General features: G+C 37.5%; 1 protein-coding gene across 3 annotated transcripts in view; it reads right to left on the reverse strand.

Annotated features, from left to right (window-relative positions):
* Positions 1–15487, reverse strand: part of NEDD4 (NEDD4 E3 ubiquitin protein ligase) — a 51112-nt gene that overhangs the window by 5602 nt on the left and 30023 nt on the right. For all 3 annotated transcript variants that reach the window (XM_005487843.3, XM_014267627.3, XM_014267624.3), the window contains 19 exons: positions 13812–13862; positions 12937–12998; positions 12496–12598; positions 11678–11847; positions 11006–11123; positions 10698–10865; positions 8882–8947; positions 8173–8292; positions 7600–7806; positions 6423–6500; positions 6109–6163; positions 5961–6019; positions 5059–5124; positions 3595–3824; positions 2922–3043; positions 2753–2823; positions 1617–1712; positions 531–604; positions 316–376 (listed from right to left, as the gene is read on the reverse strand). In XM_005487843.3, coding sequence (XP_005487900.2) covers positions 316–376; positions 531–604; positions 1617–1712; positions 2753–2823; positions 2922–3043; positions 3595–3824; positions 5059–5124; positions 5961–6019; positions 6109–6163; positions 6423–6500; positions 7600–7806; positions 8173–8292; positions 8882–8947; positions 10698–10865; positions 11006–11123; positions 11678–11847; positions 12496–12598; positions 12937–12998; positions 13812–13862 — 1977 coding nt within the window. The remainder of the gene's footprint in view (positions 1–315; positions 377–530; positions 605–1616; positions 1713–2752; positions 2824–2921; positions 3044–3594; positions 3825–5058; positions 5125–5960; positions 6020–6108; positions 6164–6422; positions 6501–7599; positions 7807–8172; positions 8293–8881; positions 8948–10697; positions 10866–11005; positions 11124–11677; positions 11848–12495; positions 12599–12936; positions 12999–13811; positions 13863–15487) is intronic.

Below are 15487 nucleotides of genomic sequence, written 5' to 3' on the forward strand. Positions count from 1 at the left end.
AATTGCCTAGTTTAAATCAAACTAATTTAATTAAATTAAGTTTAATTTCTGCAGAGGTCATTAAATAGTTTGCTCTGCAGCTAAAGCTGTCAGTCAGGATTGAGAAATAAGCAATTTTTCAAGATGAATTAAACACTTCAGTAAGAACATACCAAAATATTTTTAACTCTGAAATAATTCAAAGCTGACACTACAAACAGTATCGCTGTCTTTTCTAATACTTTAAACAAAATGATTAGTGAGTCTTCAGGGTGTCCAAAAAATATCAGATGCAACAAACCCTTAGAAGAATGCATTTTGTAATTAGAACTGTACCTCTTTAAAGGCTGTCATTTGTTTCTGTACTCGGCTCACAAATCTCCACTGAATTACAAGACTGCAAAAAAATAAAAACCCAAACAAAACGGCATTTAAAATAAAAGTGATTTATATACAAAGCAACAACTTCCTTTTATAATTAAAGCTAACACAGAGCCCTGTGCTAGAGGGCAATCCAGTGAGGTACATTGCACACAGCAGCCACTACTCACTGAATGTAGTCTCTCTTGTTCTTGTTGGTGACAACTATTTCTGATCCACCACTTTTCAGTTCATGTTGATGGGTCTAAATGCAATGCACAGAACGGGTCTTAAACAAGGTGAATATATAACAGAATTCCTATGTTAATATTAGATAATTCATACAACTCTTGAAGACTGCACAATTTGAGAACTATGAGAAACAGATCCAGCCACACAGGTCATCTAATAAATAGAATGTGGTACATTAAAAAAAAAAAAAGATGTATTATTAAGGGGTGAAATGGAAAACCTCTATTTTGTCTGCTCTGCTCCAGCACACCACCCAAGACTGCACCCAGGTTCACAGTAAGGCCCACTTCTGTAACTGCGTATTCCATGGCCCAGCCCTCACTCCAAAGCTCAAGGAAAAACAATGACAGAAACCACTTCAGCAATCATCCCAGTAAGTGAATCAATACACATCTCTGTTACAGAGTGACTTATACTGCTAGAACACAAATATCTCACTTTCAGTTACCACTGATACACACTTTCATTGCTTCTTCTCAGGCTCACTGCTGTTGCACAAGACCATAAAGGTTATTATCCTTAGATCTAGCTGGCAACTGCAGTTTGGAAGTTTTATACAAGACCTGTGGTATTTATATATAATTATCTTAAATAGCTTTGTATGCACTATCAAACTTGTTTATTCTATAGGTTTCTAGTACATCTTAAGAGAAAGGAAACATGTTACATCTCAGCAATTCCTGCATTTTCCAGAGGAACTCATCCTTTCCAGCCAGTCACATAAACCCAACCTCTACTCCAGATCAAATCATGGTCTATGGATATCTTCGTTTTGGTTGCCTTCACAGCAACAGCTACATTTCAATGCAAGTAGTATTCAGCAAAAAAGCAAAAGCAATTTTTTAAAGTTCTGCTCATTTCCAAGTCCTTTATCACAGCAGGCTGAAATGCACTCACCACATGAGTGGAAAGAGCTGAGTGAGTGCAGGAGTTTTCTTAACACCATACACATAAAATCCCCTAATTCCACAGGTCAAGTATTTTCTTCATGTTTTTTCTATTCCACATTACATAAACATACTAACCTGACCAAAAAGTTCTTCATCAACTATAAATCTGAGGTCCAGTTCTGTTGGATCATTTTCAAGAATCCATCTCAGAGAATTGTAATATTCACTATCCTGAGAGAAAATTACAAAAGAGTAAGTGCTAAATAAAGTAGCCACCCTATAAACTGCAAGAGGTTCCATGACAGCCCAGTGAACACTTCTGCCTAGGGTAATCCTATACTGGACACAGAGACACTGCAGTGGTACAAAGCTCTGAAGACCTTTAAAACCTGATGGCTCAGCAATCCTTGTAAATGTCCTTCTATCAGGGAGTGAAGTGAAGGATGAGGAGGGCAGATCTAGCTTAGATATTAAGAAATTTTTCCCTGTGAGTATGGTGAGCCACTGGCACAGGGTGCCCAGAGAAGCTGTGGCTGCCCCATCCCTGGAAGTGTCCAAGGTTGGACAGGGCTTGGTGCCACACCCTTCTAGTGGAAGGTGTCCCTGCCTTGAACCCAAACCATTCCAATCATTCTAGAGCACCAAACAAAACCAAATCAAAACAAAAAAAAAATCTGGACACATCTATAAATCTATTACTCAGATAGCAACTACATGCTGTAATCTTAAAGGGCAGCTAAACCAGTAACAGATTAAAAAGACAAAATAAAAATGACTTTGCCTATGAGCATTCTAGATAAGAGCCATTATCAGGGAACCAACCAAACAAGAAAATGGACATGTTTCTCCTCTAAAAATGTTACATTGTATCATTCAATTTTCAGTACCTGAAAATTATTAATTTTTATAATCAAAGAAAAAAAATAATTTAAAAAACAGGTTAAGATAGGAATCCTAAAAGTATTTATATTCCATTTTAATAATCTCAGTGTCTAAAACACTTTAAGAAAACATCACAGAAAGTTTAGGTTCCAGTTTCCAACACAGCTTAACTGACTTGAACGTGAGTCTAGGTTTTTGATTTTCATTAGAAGTTTTAATTCCTACACAACTAACAGACGTATAAAGGATGTAGCCTAAAATATCTTTGAATTGTGCATTTTCAACCTTCAAAATGTAGATTATAGATATGTAGATATTATAAATAGATATATCCATAAAAATTATAAATTAACATTAGATTTGTCAACATGATAAAGCAAATTACATACCACAGACTCCATATCATGTAGAGTTATTGGTTTTTGGAGCATCATCTTGTAAAAAGGACGAATAAAAAAGGCTTTAAAGAAGAAGAAATAAATTTAACAGATGCAACTCAGGACTCAAAACACATTCAATATTAATCTGAACATCACATTACATAAGATAAATACTTACCATCCAAAAGTTTGCCATGGTAAACAGCCATTCCAGCCACACGACCTATAAACTTGAAATAAGAGAGATGATCTTCATTGCAAAGGCCAGAGTTGGGATTGATCTGCAGAGTATAGTTATCTCTGAAGAATTGAAGGAGGGAACAGGGAAGAGAAAGAAAAACAAAAATGTTGTACTATTGGATCAATCTCACATCTGAAGATCTGAAAGACATTGCTTATGAAATCAGTTATTGCTTTTCATGATGTTATCTAATATTAAACAATACACAATAGAAGACTATTAATGTATCAGAAACAACCACCAGGAACCACCTCAGTAAGACGGAGATAAACCAAAGAGAAGGGATTAACTCCCATTCATTTCAAAGCAGGGTAACATCCTCTGCATTATGGTTACACACTGCCTCTTCTGCATGCAGGAGATGGTTGCAAGCACATGCTTGTCCATGCAAAAATGCCATGGCTTATGTTAGGACTGCTATAAAAAACCCCACAATATTGTCTCCACATTACTCTTCTGGCAAGCAAATAGGTGCAGATTGTTGCAGTTATTATCAACTAAACCCTCTGGTACATTTGCCAGGGCAGCAGGAACCCCATTTTTAAAGAAGGTACAAGAAACACAATTTCTTTTCATAAGTTTTCACATCTTCCAGAGTGGTATTACTTACGTAGCTGAATATTCAAACAATCCATAATAAGGATTAAACATTTCTTTAGAGAGAAGGAAGAACCATTCCCTGGCAACTCCTCCATAGTCTAAACCTTTTTCACCATCAAATTCAATCCAAAGTCTTGCTTTAAGGAAATCTGCTCTCTTTACAGCTATGATTCTTCTGTAAGAATCTTCAAGGATTGTTGTGCGATGAATTTTCATTTCAAACCTATTTGGAATATCACTCTAAAAAAGAGAAACGTGAAAACAAAGAATAATGAAACAAAACCCAGCATCTTATCATTTTGCAGAATATGCAAATTCTGAAAACAAAGAGTACAGAAACTGTTTCCTTACTGCACTTGGAAACATAACAGAGTATGATTGAAAAGAGGCTCCATTTATCTACAATTCAACTAGCAAAGAATTTTAGATGCTAACTTCTATTTCATGCTAAGAAAATAAAGTTCTCACTAGTAACAGCATACGGGCAGTTGCTCTGCATGCAGCGAGGCATGGAGTCTCTCCTGACACTGGACATTTATCATATTACACACTTGATTAAAAACAGCTCACAGTTGACACATAAAATTATCTGGAACCATTTTACCTGACTTATTTCACCTTCTAGTTCAATATCCTATGAGCCTAGGCATCCTGTTCTCTCACTTGAGACAAAATCTACAGTTGTATTTAATTCTTACACTACCACAATTGTATTGTGTGGCTGAGCTCTCTATCTCAGATTAAGATAATGACATTTGAATGAATGCCAATCTTGTTTTACTAGGAACACAAAAAACGAGGTGCATGTATAATTGTGTGTAACTTACATGCAGCTCAAAGTGCACAGGCAGACTTGGCAGGTAGGTGAAGCACGGATCTAAACCCAAAGGTTATTATTTATGTAAAATATCTCCCAAGGATGTAAAATTTGATTGAACTTGTGCAGACTCATTGTTATCTGGCTGTCCAGATGCTATTTACAGTCTTTTATGCTACATGTTATAAATATACCTGGCACTGCCACTTCAAACTAGAGTTTGGAAACAAGATCCATAAACTTCAGATTTTAAGGCTGTAACAAGCTATTGCAGTCATCCAACCTGATCATGACAACAGAGATTTCTACATAGACAGACTAAAATCTATTCTGAGAACTTTCCATATTCTGACTTCCAAAAACAATTCCATGCACGATTAGTGATTTCCAAACTTTTCTGTTGGCAGTCTTACTTTCAGGGTCATGACATTTTAACCTTTGAGAATTTTGGCTTTTTAAATTAGACTGCTTACAGTCTTCATCAGTGCATAAAGTCAGAAACCCTGCTGCTAGAGCAAATGCTAATTGTTATGAAGTTGGTGCTTCACAAATGTATTTGTGATCAGACAGTAAATTTACCTTCCCTGTAAGTTTGCTTTCCCTTGTTTAGGGGCCTAAGTTTCATAACCTTCTGCTGGATTGCTACTGATTACTGACCTGTTTCTTCAATTTCTTTCTGAAGAATTCATACTTCCTCTTATAGTCCCTGGAGTAAGGCACAGCCTTAGGGAAAAAAAAGAAAAAAAGTCTTGTGTGTCTTGTGAAACACAGACAAGCCATTTAAATTCTGAGATAACAGGAATACATGTTTTACTGAGTGCCAGGGGAAACTTCCAGTTTATAAACACCAGGAATGAAAAGCACCTCTCTGTTCAGATCAGATCCACAGAATTCATGCTGTACTTCCCCATTAGCTCAGGAACTGCCCGAGATCCCTGAGTGGCCCAGATCAAAGTGAGCAAAATGCCTTTGGTGACGTCCATTTCCCTGCTGGATCATGAGAGACCTGGCTACAAACACCTCTATTTTCCATGGACAGGGAAGGCTGTTTACAAATGCAGGCTATTAATAAACACAGATATCAGCTGAACACTAAAACCCATCTATAATTATAATGTAAACCATCTTTGCAATTAGTTCTGGTAATTTCACACTACAGATTAAGTATTGAGGCTGGATAATTATTTTCCAGTTGAAAATCAATTTAATTCCTTTTGAAGCCCTTTTTTTTTCTTTTTCTTCTTTTTTCTCAAATTTACTTCATGAATTGAGCTAGTGTGGACAAGAAATAAATAAGACTTCCTCACACACTTCAAAGCCCTCCCCCCAGTCTATAAGGAAACTTTCTTACTACCATGGGAACTGCTTTTTCTTTCTGGCATTTAAAGACCATTTCCCTAGAAAGGTCTCTAAACAGCTTTTAAAAAGAAATAAAAATGCTTTGTTCAGATACCCTGAAAGTTTCACTTTCTAGACCAACTGATAAATGACAAGAGTTTATTTGGATTCTATTAACAGTATTTCTGAAAAATATGAAAATCTACATTAGGAAATCTTACTGGTCCAGTTATTGCCACATTCTGCAGTCGAGGATCCTCCCATTGGGTTCTCTTTGTATCTGCAAGAGACGTTTTAATTAGTTCCATTAATTCAAATAATGGTCACAAATAAAATGATAAGTAGGGAAGAACGCTACATTGTACATACTGTGGTTTATGAAGAATATTCTTCCATCTGTGTGAGTTCTCTCTTCCCACCCTGGCTGTAAAAAGACAACATTTTTATTTCTCTTTTTAATTACATTTTTATTATAAACTTCTGATCATATAGTCTGCATAGAACTCAACAAGATCTGCAGATGAGGGCATTCCTCTCCCATCTACAGTCAGCACTGAAATTCAAAACAGTATCTTTTGTAGGAAAGAAGCAGGCTGCATTTTCTCATGTGCAAATTTCAATAATGCTAACTTTAACAGTTAAACTGTTTCATCTGCAAAACAAGTACAAAATGGTTTACTTACTGGTAATGGGCCCAGGTCAACTGGATCTAGGGAAGTCTTTCTCCTTGGATGAGCAGAAATTTTCAGTCTTGGATCTTCCTTTGAAAAGAAAACAAGCAGCATGTTAAAATCCTTTTGCTGTTTTGTTTTGCTTTTAATTTTTGTTTTGTTTTTATTAATAATTTTGTCAAGAATATGCCTAGTACTAATTAGGTAATGGTTACATATTCTGCAGCCAGAGGAATCCTTGTGGATTCTCAGTCCTCCAGTAATTTACAATCATCTTCTAGTAACCTCTCACTTTATTTTATTTACATACATATAAATCCTTCATTCAACTCAATTTTTGTGTAATTGAGTTGAATTACTCTTTCCACACCGTTTCTGACACACCTTATACTTTTTGGGTTTGGTGAAGTTTTTTGTTGTTTGGTTGATAGGCTGGGATTTTTTGTGGGAGCTAGTATGAAGGTGGTTGTGTTAAGGGAGTTCTTTTTGTCTGCCTGGAGAAAAGAATACCCACTTTGAATCACCTTCATGCACTTCTCTTTCCCTTCCACCTGCCAGTACCACTGACTGACTCTGGAGATGCTGAAGCCCACCTAGCAGCGCTGCCAGTGGTGTGCAGTGCCCCTCTGTGGAACTGCAGCTGCACAGCTCCCTCATCCATACGGCACTGGCACCTGCTCTGCTCTCCTAAGCATGCACAGAAATTTCTGTTCTGCCCTGTGATAAATTCAAGGTAATGGATTTCCTGGTGAAGGTATATTTACTGAACTCATTTCTGTGAACACCACCTATAAGCTACCATAGTTCTGCAATGACATTTAGGAGGGGCTCACATCTGCAAAGCAGATTCCTGTTTTCGTCCTTCCAAGCTAAACTTTCAAGTACCAATACAATTAGTAAAATTTATAATCTTCTATCCATGACAAGTATTATAACTTGGCATTTTTATTACAGATCACTCAGACTCACACAGAATATTTTGGGTTGGAAGAGACCCAATAAGGATCATGGAGTCCATCTCCATGGCCTGTACAGGGACTGTTTATTAGCATCATGATCTGACCATGCTCCTGAACAGACAGACACAGCTATCTTGGCACTAAAGAAACATATGGAAGCTTGCTGAAAGCAGCCAAGTTTGCTTCAAGAGGAACTAGAATTCCAGTTCATGAGAACAGTTTTGCATTACCCATGTTGTAGTTTTGGTATTGTGGTCAATAAAGAATGGTCTCCCATTGGGTGCATGTCGGACTTCCCAGCCTTTAGGGAGAAATCCTTGCTCCATTTCAGGCTGCTGCTGAGAAGACTGTTGTGATGAATCACTTGCTGTTGCTTGTGGCTGTCTTGCTACAGAAACACTTTGTGCAGCTGATGCCTGACTTGTTTCCGCAGCAATCTAAGGAAAATGATCAAAAACATCCTATCAAATCAGCCCGTCTTTTGAGTGATGAAAGCAGGTTCATAAAGCAAGTCCCTGAGAGATTCCATGATATCAACCACACTGACTAACAATCACTGACTGTGGTGAAGGTTTACAGAAGCTTTCCAGCCTCCTCAGTCAGCTACCTCTCTGGAGAAGGGAGAGTGACTGCCATGAACATTACTGTTGCTAACTCTGTGCAGTCCCTCAGCTATTGTATGTGGTACTTTACAGTCTATGCCTTTTGCACATTCTATTTCAAAGCCATCCCCACTTCTATTACACAAGATGTTTAAAAGGCTCAATGAATAAAAACATCAGCAAATTGAAGACAGGCAGTACCTGTACAACTGGTTTTATCCAGGTAGTGGTTCTAGAATTGTGATCTATATAATATGACCTTCCTTTTTCATCTTGTCGTTCTTCCCAGCCTGGGGGTAATCCAGATGAAGTAGGCAGTAACTAAATATTAGTGATAACAAGACAAAAAACAATTAACAAACTATGAAACTTCCTGTGAAAAGTTTTTCCTCTGTCAATTTAAAACAACAAAACTATATTCCAGAAGGTTCATGACTTTTATGAGCGGGATAAAATAGATAAGTAGTATTGAAGTCCTTTCTGAATAGTATGAGGTAACAGACTTTTAGTTTTTTGTTTATACAAAATTCAAACTCCTCATGTTAAAGGATTCATTTATATACCTGGTTTAGCCTGATCCAGCCTAGTACTTCTGGCTATAAGATCACAGTTTGCAGTGTCACCATAAAAGCAAAATGGAACGTGGTATAGCTTTTAATTAGAAGTAAACAATTAGAAGGCAAACCATTTGAAAAATGAAACTCATATCATCAGGGCAAGACTACTTCCTTCTGCAGGCTATGCATCAAGATAATGCTAAACAAAGCTGAAGCGTGGAAGCTTTACAGCTGAACCAGACCCGTAATGGCCACTTTGTCAGGGCAGCTGCTGGGCAAGGAAGGCCAAATCTCATTTGAGATGTCAGCAGCTAACACAGCTAAAAGCCTCTGTTTTTTGAAAAATGACTTACCACTGGATGTGCAGGCTGCTCTTCAAGTCTGTATGTCTGTAGACTACCTCTTCTGCTGGAATGGTTCTTGAAGGAGTGGAGAGGAATGACACATTAGCTATTACTGCAGCTTTAAGGATGGCAGCAAACAGCCAGCAATGGTTATCTCACTTCAAGCTAGTACAGCTTCCATCCCGAGCAAAGTGTTGGATTTATTTCAAAACATTATTTAATATCATATTTTTCAACCTCTTGTTTTAACAGCTAGAAACATCAAGTTCACAGAGTCTATTATAATCTTAGAATGACAGAAGCTTGTAAAAGGTCAGAATACTCTAGCAATAGACATTTTGGCATGTAAAACATTAATTACAAATAGTTAGAGAACAATTGAATTTACAATATAGAACTTTTAGTGTTGTCAGTAAAGTCTGTGATAGAGCAGAGCTAACACAACTTTCCAGAGAGTAAATTAAGTCAATAATGAAAAAGTATGAGAGTCTGAGATAATCAGTTTGAGAAGAGCAATTAAATCCCTAGACTTTGCCTAAGTGCCCATCTTCCTGCCCACAGCCACATTTAGATTTCACTTGCTACTTCATTAGACACCTGTACTTCATTTTGATCCAGAATTTCCACAGCTACTTGAAGGATTTCTCCCTATCCACATACTACTGAAGTACTTCAAAGAAAAAACATTATTAACTTTTAAAGGTTTTTTGGTGGGGGAGTGGGGTGTAATGCAGGTGAAAAAAGGCAACACTACCATTCTAGCTGACTCTTGCAAATAATTTGAACATCTGCTTCTTTCTTTGCTCAGGCCACCCAAGCAAGCTGAAGTAACACTTTCTTTGCTACCCACTGAATGCTGAACAGCAGAGATGAAGTAAAGTCTTGTTACTTTCACTTGACTGTTTCCAGCAACACTAGTGATACATTTGTACAAACTCAGATAAACATTGTCAATTCCAAACTTACACTTGGAAGGGCATTCTTAACATCACACAAGCTAATGATTATTTCAGTACCAAAATCTAACAGACTAGATGCCCTGGGTCACCTCTAAAGGCTTTCCTCAATGGACAGTGGATTTCTCACGTCACATATCAGGTTACAAGGCTGTTTGTGGAGCTCGGGTTTCACAGGACAGCTGAGCTTATTTAATTGCTTGCTACCACACCACCAAAAAGTCGAGTTTCACCCTGGCTACACGCTCCTGCTGTTTTCCCTCTGCTACTGTAGCATTTGTCAGACAATCTAGCATGCTGTTCCACTTGTTCAAACTGCAAAAAAGCAGCGCTGGGGAAAAGAGAGCAGTTTTCTGCTGGGTTAGCAAGCTGAGCAGTCTCATGCAGAGGTCTGGCAAGTTCCACAGCTGGCACAAGGGCTGTGGAACTGTATGAGCAAGCTCCCTGTTTTGCTGCAAAGGAAGCAGCAGGTTTACACAACCCAATCATAAAGCCTTATCCCAATATTCAGAATGAAAAATGGTAAATCTTTGAACTTTTTCTAATTGGAAAATTAACTCACATAGCACAACTCCCTTAAAATAAGCTTTCAAGAAACAGATTTTTCATTCGTAGTTTTCAGCACTCTACAACACTAGACCAAGAGGTAGATTTACAGACTGAAAAATAGTTCACACACATCTGTTTTAACCTCAGGCAGAATTCCATATAAGCAAAGCAGAGACGAAGAAAATGCTTGCTTAGATGGGATTCTACAGCAAAGAAACTATTCTCAAAGTGTGTGCATTTGAGATGAAATTTAAAATATAATTCCTAAATAAAGTATTCATGGATCTAATTCTATCAGAACAAGTAGAAAAATAATTTACAGTGTAGGCTGTTGACTGGCCAGTAGCTGGACTTCCAGAGGTAGTGAGTCTGTTACTCAATTCTTCTGCAAGATGACTCTGTATATCACAGCTACTCTGCGAGAGAGGTATTGGAACATTCTGATTGCTGTACATTGTTGCCTCATCTTCAGTTATAATTTCCCAGCTCTTTAAAACGAAAACAAAGGGAAAACATTTTTAACAAGCAGTTGCAAGTTACAATTATTTAAGACAAGGTTTCTGAGTAGGCTAGATGAAAGCCAGCAGCTGCATTTCAGAAGCACATCAGTTGAGCTGCACTGCTGTACCTCAGGGGAATCCCTGTTGTCGGCGCTCTCGGTATCCTCGGAAATCTGCCGCCGGTGAGTGAACACGTGCTGCGCCTCCAGCTGCACACTGCCGAGGTCTGACACGGCCACGCTGTCCCTGCAGGGCACCGTGCGACAAGTCAGCTCACAGCAGCCTGAGTTTATCTTTCAACAGTAAGCCAGGCTAACAGCAAAAGCATACATCACAGTCATTCTGGCAGAAGAAAAAGAAACAGTCTGGACGATATAAATTAACGTAAACTGTTTGAGATGAATGAGCATTTATGTCAATGTGAAGTGTAAGCTGAAGAACCAGGTTGCATTCTCGGGCAGGGGGGGGAAACAAAAAAAAAAAAAGGCAAACAATTTTAAAAGGCCCTGATGGAAGGAAGAAAACAGGCTGAAAACTGAAAAATTATTTAGCTTCCATTCCTATAGTTGTTATCTCTCCAGCTACAATCAGTTTCTATTTGAACACACACTTCCAGAGCACAGTACCGTCACAGTGATCACTAGCCAGTGACCACTGCATGAGGGCTTCCAAGTGAAGTGAGGGAAAGCTCTCTACTAATTTTCAAGCTGTTCACTTTTTATTTCTCCTTGCTTTCAATGTGACTAGGGTGAATTACACTAGCTAATAAAAGACTTGAATTTGCAAGCTAAAAGACTTACTGTGCAGTTGGTCTTTTCCACTGTGTTCTTCTGAATTCATGATTGACATAGTAGGTCCTGCCAAGGATGTCTTGTCTCTCTTCCCAGCCTGAAGGCAGTGGAGGAGATTCCTGCTGCTGCTGCTGTGGCTGGCTAGCAGCCTCTGGTTGGTCCAATATAATCCACCCAGGCTGAAAGACACAATAGAACTGTTGAAAAAACATATCTTAATTTTTCAAGCCACTCCCCCTTTTAAGGTGTAGTCCATCCTAAGCCAGTAAATTTGACTCTGGTCTTAGTATGTTTATTTCTAAAAAATGACAGGGCATATTATGCATGCATCTTATTTTTAACTCAAGATCCTTAAATACATTAGTACCAGAGGTTGTTAATTCCAGGAAAATAAACAGCAGTCACAGAATACATTAAAAGCTTAAATATTGTCATTTCATAACATGCTGCAAATGTATGAGGCAGGTGAACACGCCCTTCTGTAACAAAGCGTAATTACAGCAAAGCTGGCAATGCTAAATAGAGTTAAGTCTGGAAAGGAAATCCATTAATCTACAGTGGATGTGCTTAAAAAGATCATATATACATGGTAGGTAAGATCAAAATGTCCCTCTGGATTGGAGAGAGTTGAAATTCTAAAACCAGAGAGATGTTAGTGTCTGCCTGGAGTCAAAAAAATTGAACAGTACCTACAACAGAAACTTCAACACCTTAAATTATATGCACAATACAAGCAATCACTTTTAACTGGTTTGTTTCTAAAACACTATTTATAGCTTAGTGATTCCTAACATGCGTTTTTCAGCAATAAACACATTTTTTCCCACCTCTAATTCTTCAGCCTGTTCTGTGGTTTCTTCTTCAGACCCATTGTTTTTAGGTAAGTAAGTCATTTTTAATCTAAGGTGACCTTTAACTCTTGATTTATGGCTGCAGAAGAGAAAATAAAATTATCTTATTGTGCACTTGTAAAACAAAACAGCTGAAAAAGCACAGCTAGAGGATTATTCTTAAGTGCTCCAACACAAACTTGACTTTCTATAATTTACATTAATAAAGTTCTATAATAGCATTGAGACTTCAGACTTCTGAATACAGTAAGTACTTAATGCTGACATTTTAGTAGAACATCAATATCTTAGAAATGGCTACTCAAATTTCTTTGATGAAAACAAAAAAACTTAGAAAATGCATATGTAGTTACAAGTAATTACCTAAGAGCATTGTTTAGATATAAAAACTACAATTTCCATGTGGTATTTACTAACCTTCTTGGATGAAGAACAAAATCCTTAAACGTATATGGTCTCTCCATACTTGGATTTTCTGTCTGGAATATGAATGTTTTTTCAAGAAAAATCTTTATCAAGCATTTGAAGTCAAAGAAAACTATCAGAAATTTCCAGTTGATTTCTTTAAAGGCCTTATAACATTTGAAAACTTAAATTACAGGTTCAGGTACAGTAACAGCAACACCAGCTTTAATCTTAGCAGTAATACTCTGGTTCAAGAAAACAACAATTACCTTTCTGTGTCTATGCACATTACAGAATGAAACAGCTGCTCTTGGAAAGGGTTTGCCATGGTTGCTACCATGTTCTTAAGACAGTTTCTGATAAATCTGTTAGTATCTGCTAATGTTTTGAGACTTCAGAAGAAAATGGAAAAGCTTATTTATTTCAATGTTCTTAGTGATATTTCTTAAAAGCCAATTATCTGCCTTGCAAAAGGATTACAAGAAACAAAAAAACTGGCCAAAGCAACAGCAGCTCTATTTCCCACTTACCCTCTTTTTTGTATCTGTTTATGTGAATAAGGAACAGTAAAAATAAATTTACAGACATTAAAGAAATATTTTAAGACATGACAATAATTACAATCTCTTCTTATCTTTTAGACTGTAAAACTATGGAAAAGCTAAAAGCACATAGGTATTGAAAAAACAAGGTAACCTACACTGTTTTATAAATATCAGCACTGAAAAATCCCAAAGAGATCTACAAAATAAAACAAGGAACCCACAGAGCAGGAGAATTTATTTACTTTATTACCAGTATTGTTGACTTCCTTAGATGACTAATAGAGTGCATATAGAAATATTTTTTCCCTTTCATAGTTTTAAAAACAAACAAAAAATACAAACCGGTAACTGATAAAGAGGAATATCCACTTGTCCAAGAAAATCATCTCGAGTCTACAGAAAACAAAAACAAACACCACAGAAAGTTGGAAGCTGCAAAGTATTTTAACGCCATTGTTCCCCACACCCTGATAGCACACCAATGCTTTCTTTGAACCTGAAGGCACTTTTGAATTATAGGCAATAACTTGTTCTGTACAGAGCAAGCATGGCATTTACATTCTCTGAACAGAGAGAAAGAGAATTCTCTATCACAGGCTTTTTCCCGGAGAAGCACAGAGAGAAGAACAGAAAACAATTCTTATCTCTACTTGCTGCTCCTGTTGTTTCTGCACGTGTGGAATGTGTTAGGAAGATTGTTTACCTGAAGTGATTTGTCAATTAGATTCTGCTGAAGATTGTTTTGTTTCCTCAGCCAAACACTCAAAGCTGTGTCCTGACTGTCTGGAGACAGTCATGAGTTTTTTTACTTTTTCTTTAGTATTCTTTGTAGTATAGCATCTCTTTAATACAGCATAGTATAATGTAATATAATATAGTTTAATAAAGCAATTGCTCAGCGTTGTGACTCAATGGAGTCAGATGCCAATCATTCCCTGCTCAAGGGTCACCTTGTTTACTATTAGCAAGTTCTGATTGACCCAACACTCCGAGCCTTGGACAGTTCTGCCTTCCTCAGAACAAAATTTGAGGGATCTGGAAGTGGAGATTTAGACTGTTTACTAAATTATACAGGCTAATATTACCAAAACAGGAGAGTTGGTCAGCATCAGGACCGAGACTGTCAGTATCTCCTGTAGAAATATTGTCCTAAAGGACCCTCCTCCTAGGAGAGCCCAACAATTTCCATAAACCTGGGCAGCTGTTTCAAACAGGCATGTATAAACATTTTTTCTCTTTTCTAAATCATACAGCTACTGTCAAAGCTAACAAGGAGCAAAAGTAAGTGCAATCTGTGGTAAGTGCTTTGGAAGTTTCAGCAATTCCAGTGGTCCCAAGCTTGGCATGAAAATCTGTCAGAACTGTGAAAAAATGCCTTCTGTCTACACACTTGGCAGAGTTTAGTTTTAACAATGGCCATCCACAAGACTTTACCTGACCTGGATGTCTGGACTGTCCAGCTGGGACCAGACTATGAACACAGCAGCTGTCAGGCCAGGGCAGGGACTGACAATACACAGTATCACTGCACACCTGACTTTTCATCATGGATTTTTGCTTGCCAAAGAAATTACAATTTCAGTAATCTACACAGGTAATTTCAGTATTCACCAATAATCACCACCAGCAGTAATTTACTTGACTTCTTGCTGGATTACTGGAGCACGTGCTAAGTTGCTTCAAATTAATTTGTGATTTGAAAACCTTTGTGAACCTCCACAAAAGCAGGAAAAATATTAGGGTCATTTAACATGAAGACACATCAGTGCCTGTGGAATAAACTCAGGTCAGCGCGGAATTTTTTTAAGGTGTATATATAAGCTTATGGCTTAAAAAAAAAAAAAAGTCCTACACTACAATAAGACTACACTTTTTGGCACAGACTGAGTAAGGAGCTGTAGAAGTCTTCAACTCTGTGCCTCGTGCAACCTCTGAAATTCCAGGCTTCCTGATTTTTCTAGCTAACAAAAAATTTGGTGCCCATTCTTTCCTAAATTTGTTGTTGCATTTATTCAAAC

This window comes from Zonotrichia albicollis, chromosome 11 (assembly GCF_047830755.1).
Source record: "Zonotrichia albicollis isolate bZonAlb1 chromosome 11, bZonAlb1.hap1, whole genome shotgun sequence".
Taxonomy (NCBI): Eukaryota; Metazoa; Chordata; class Aves; order Passeriformes; family Passerellidae; genus Zonotrichia; species Zonotrichia albicollis.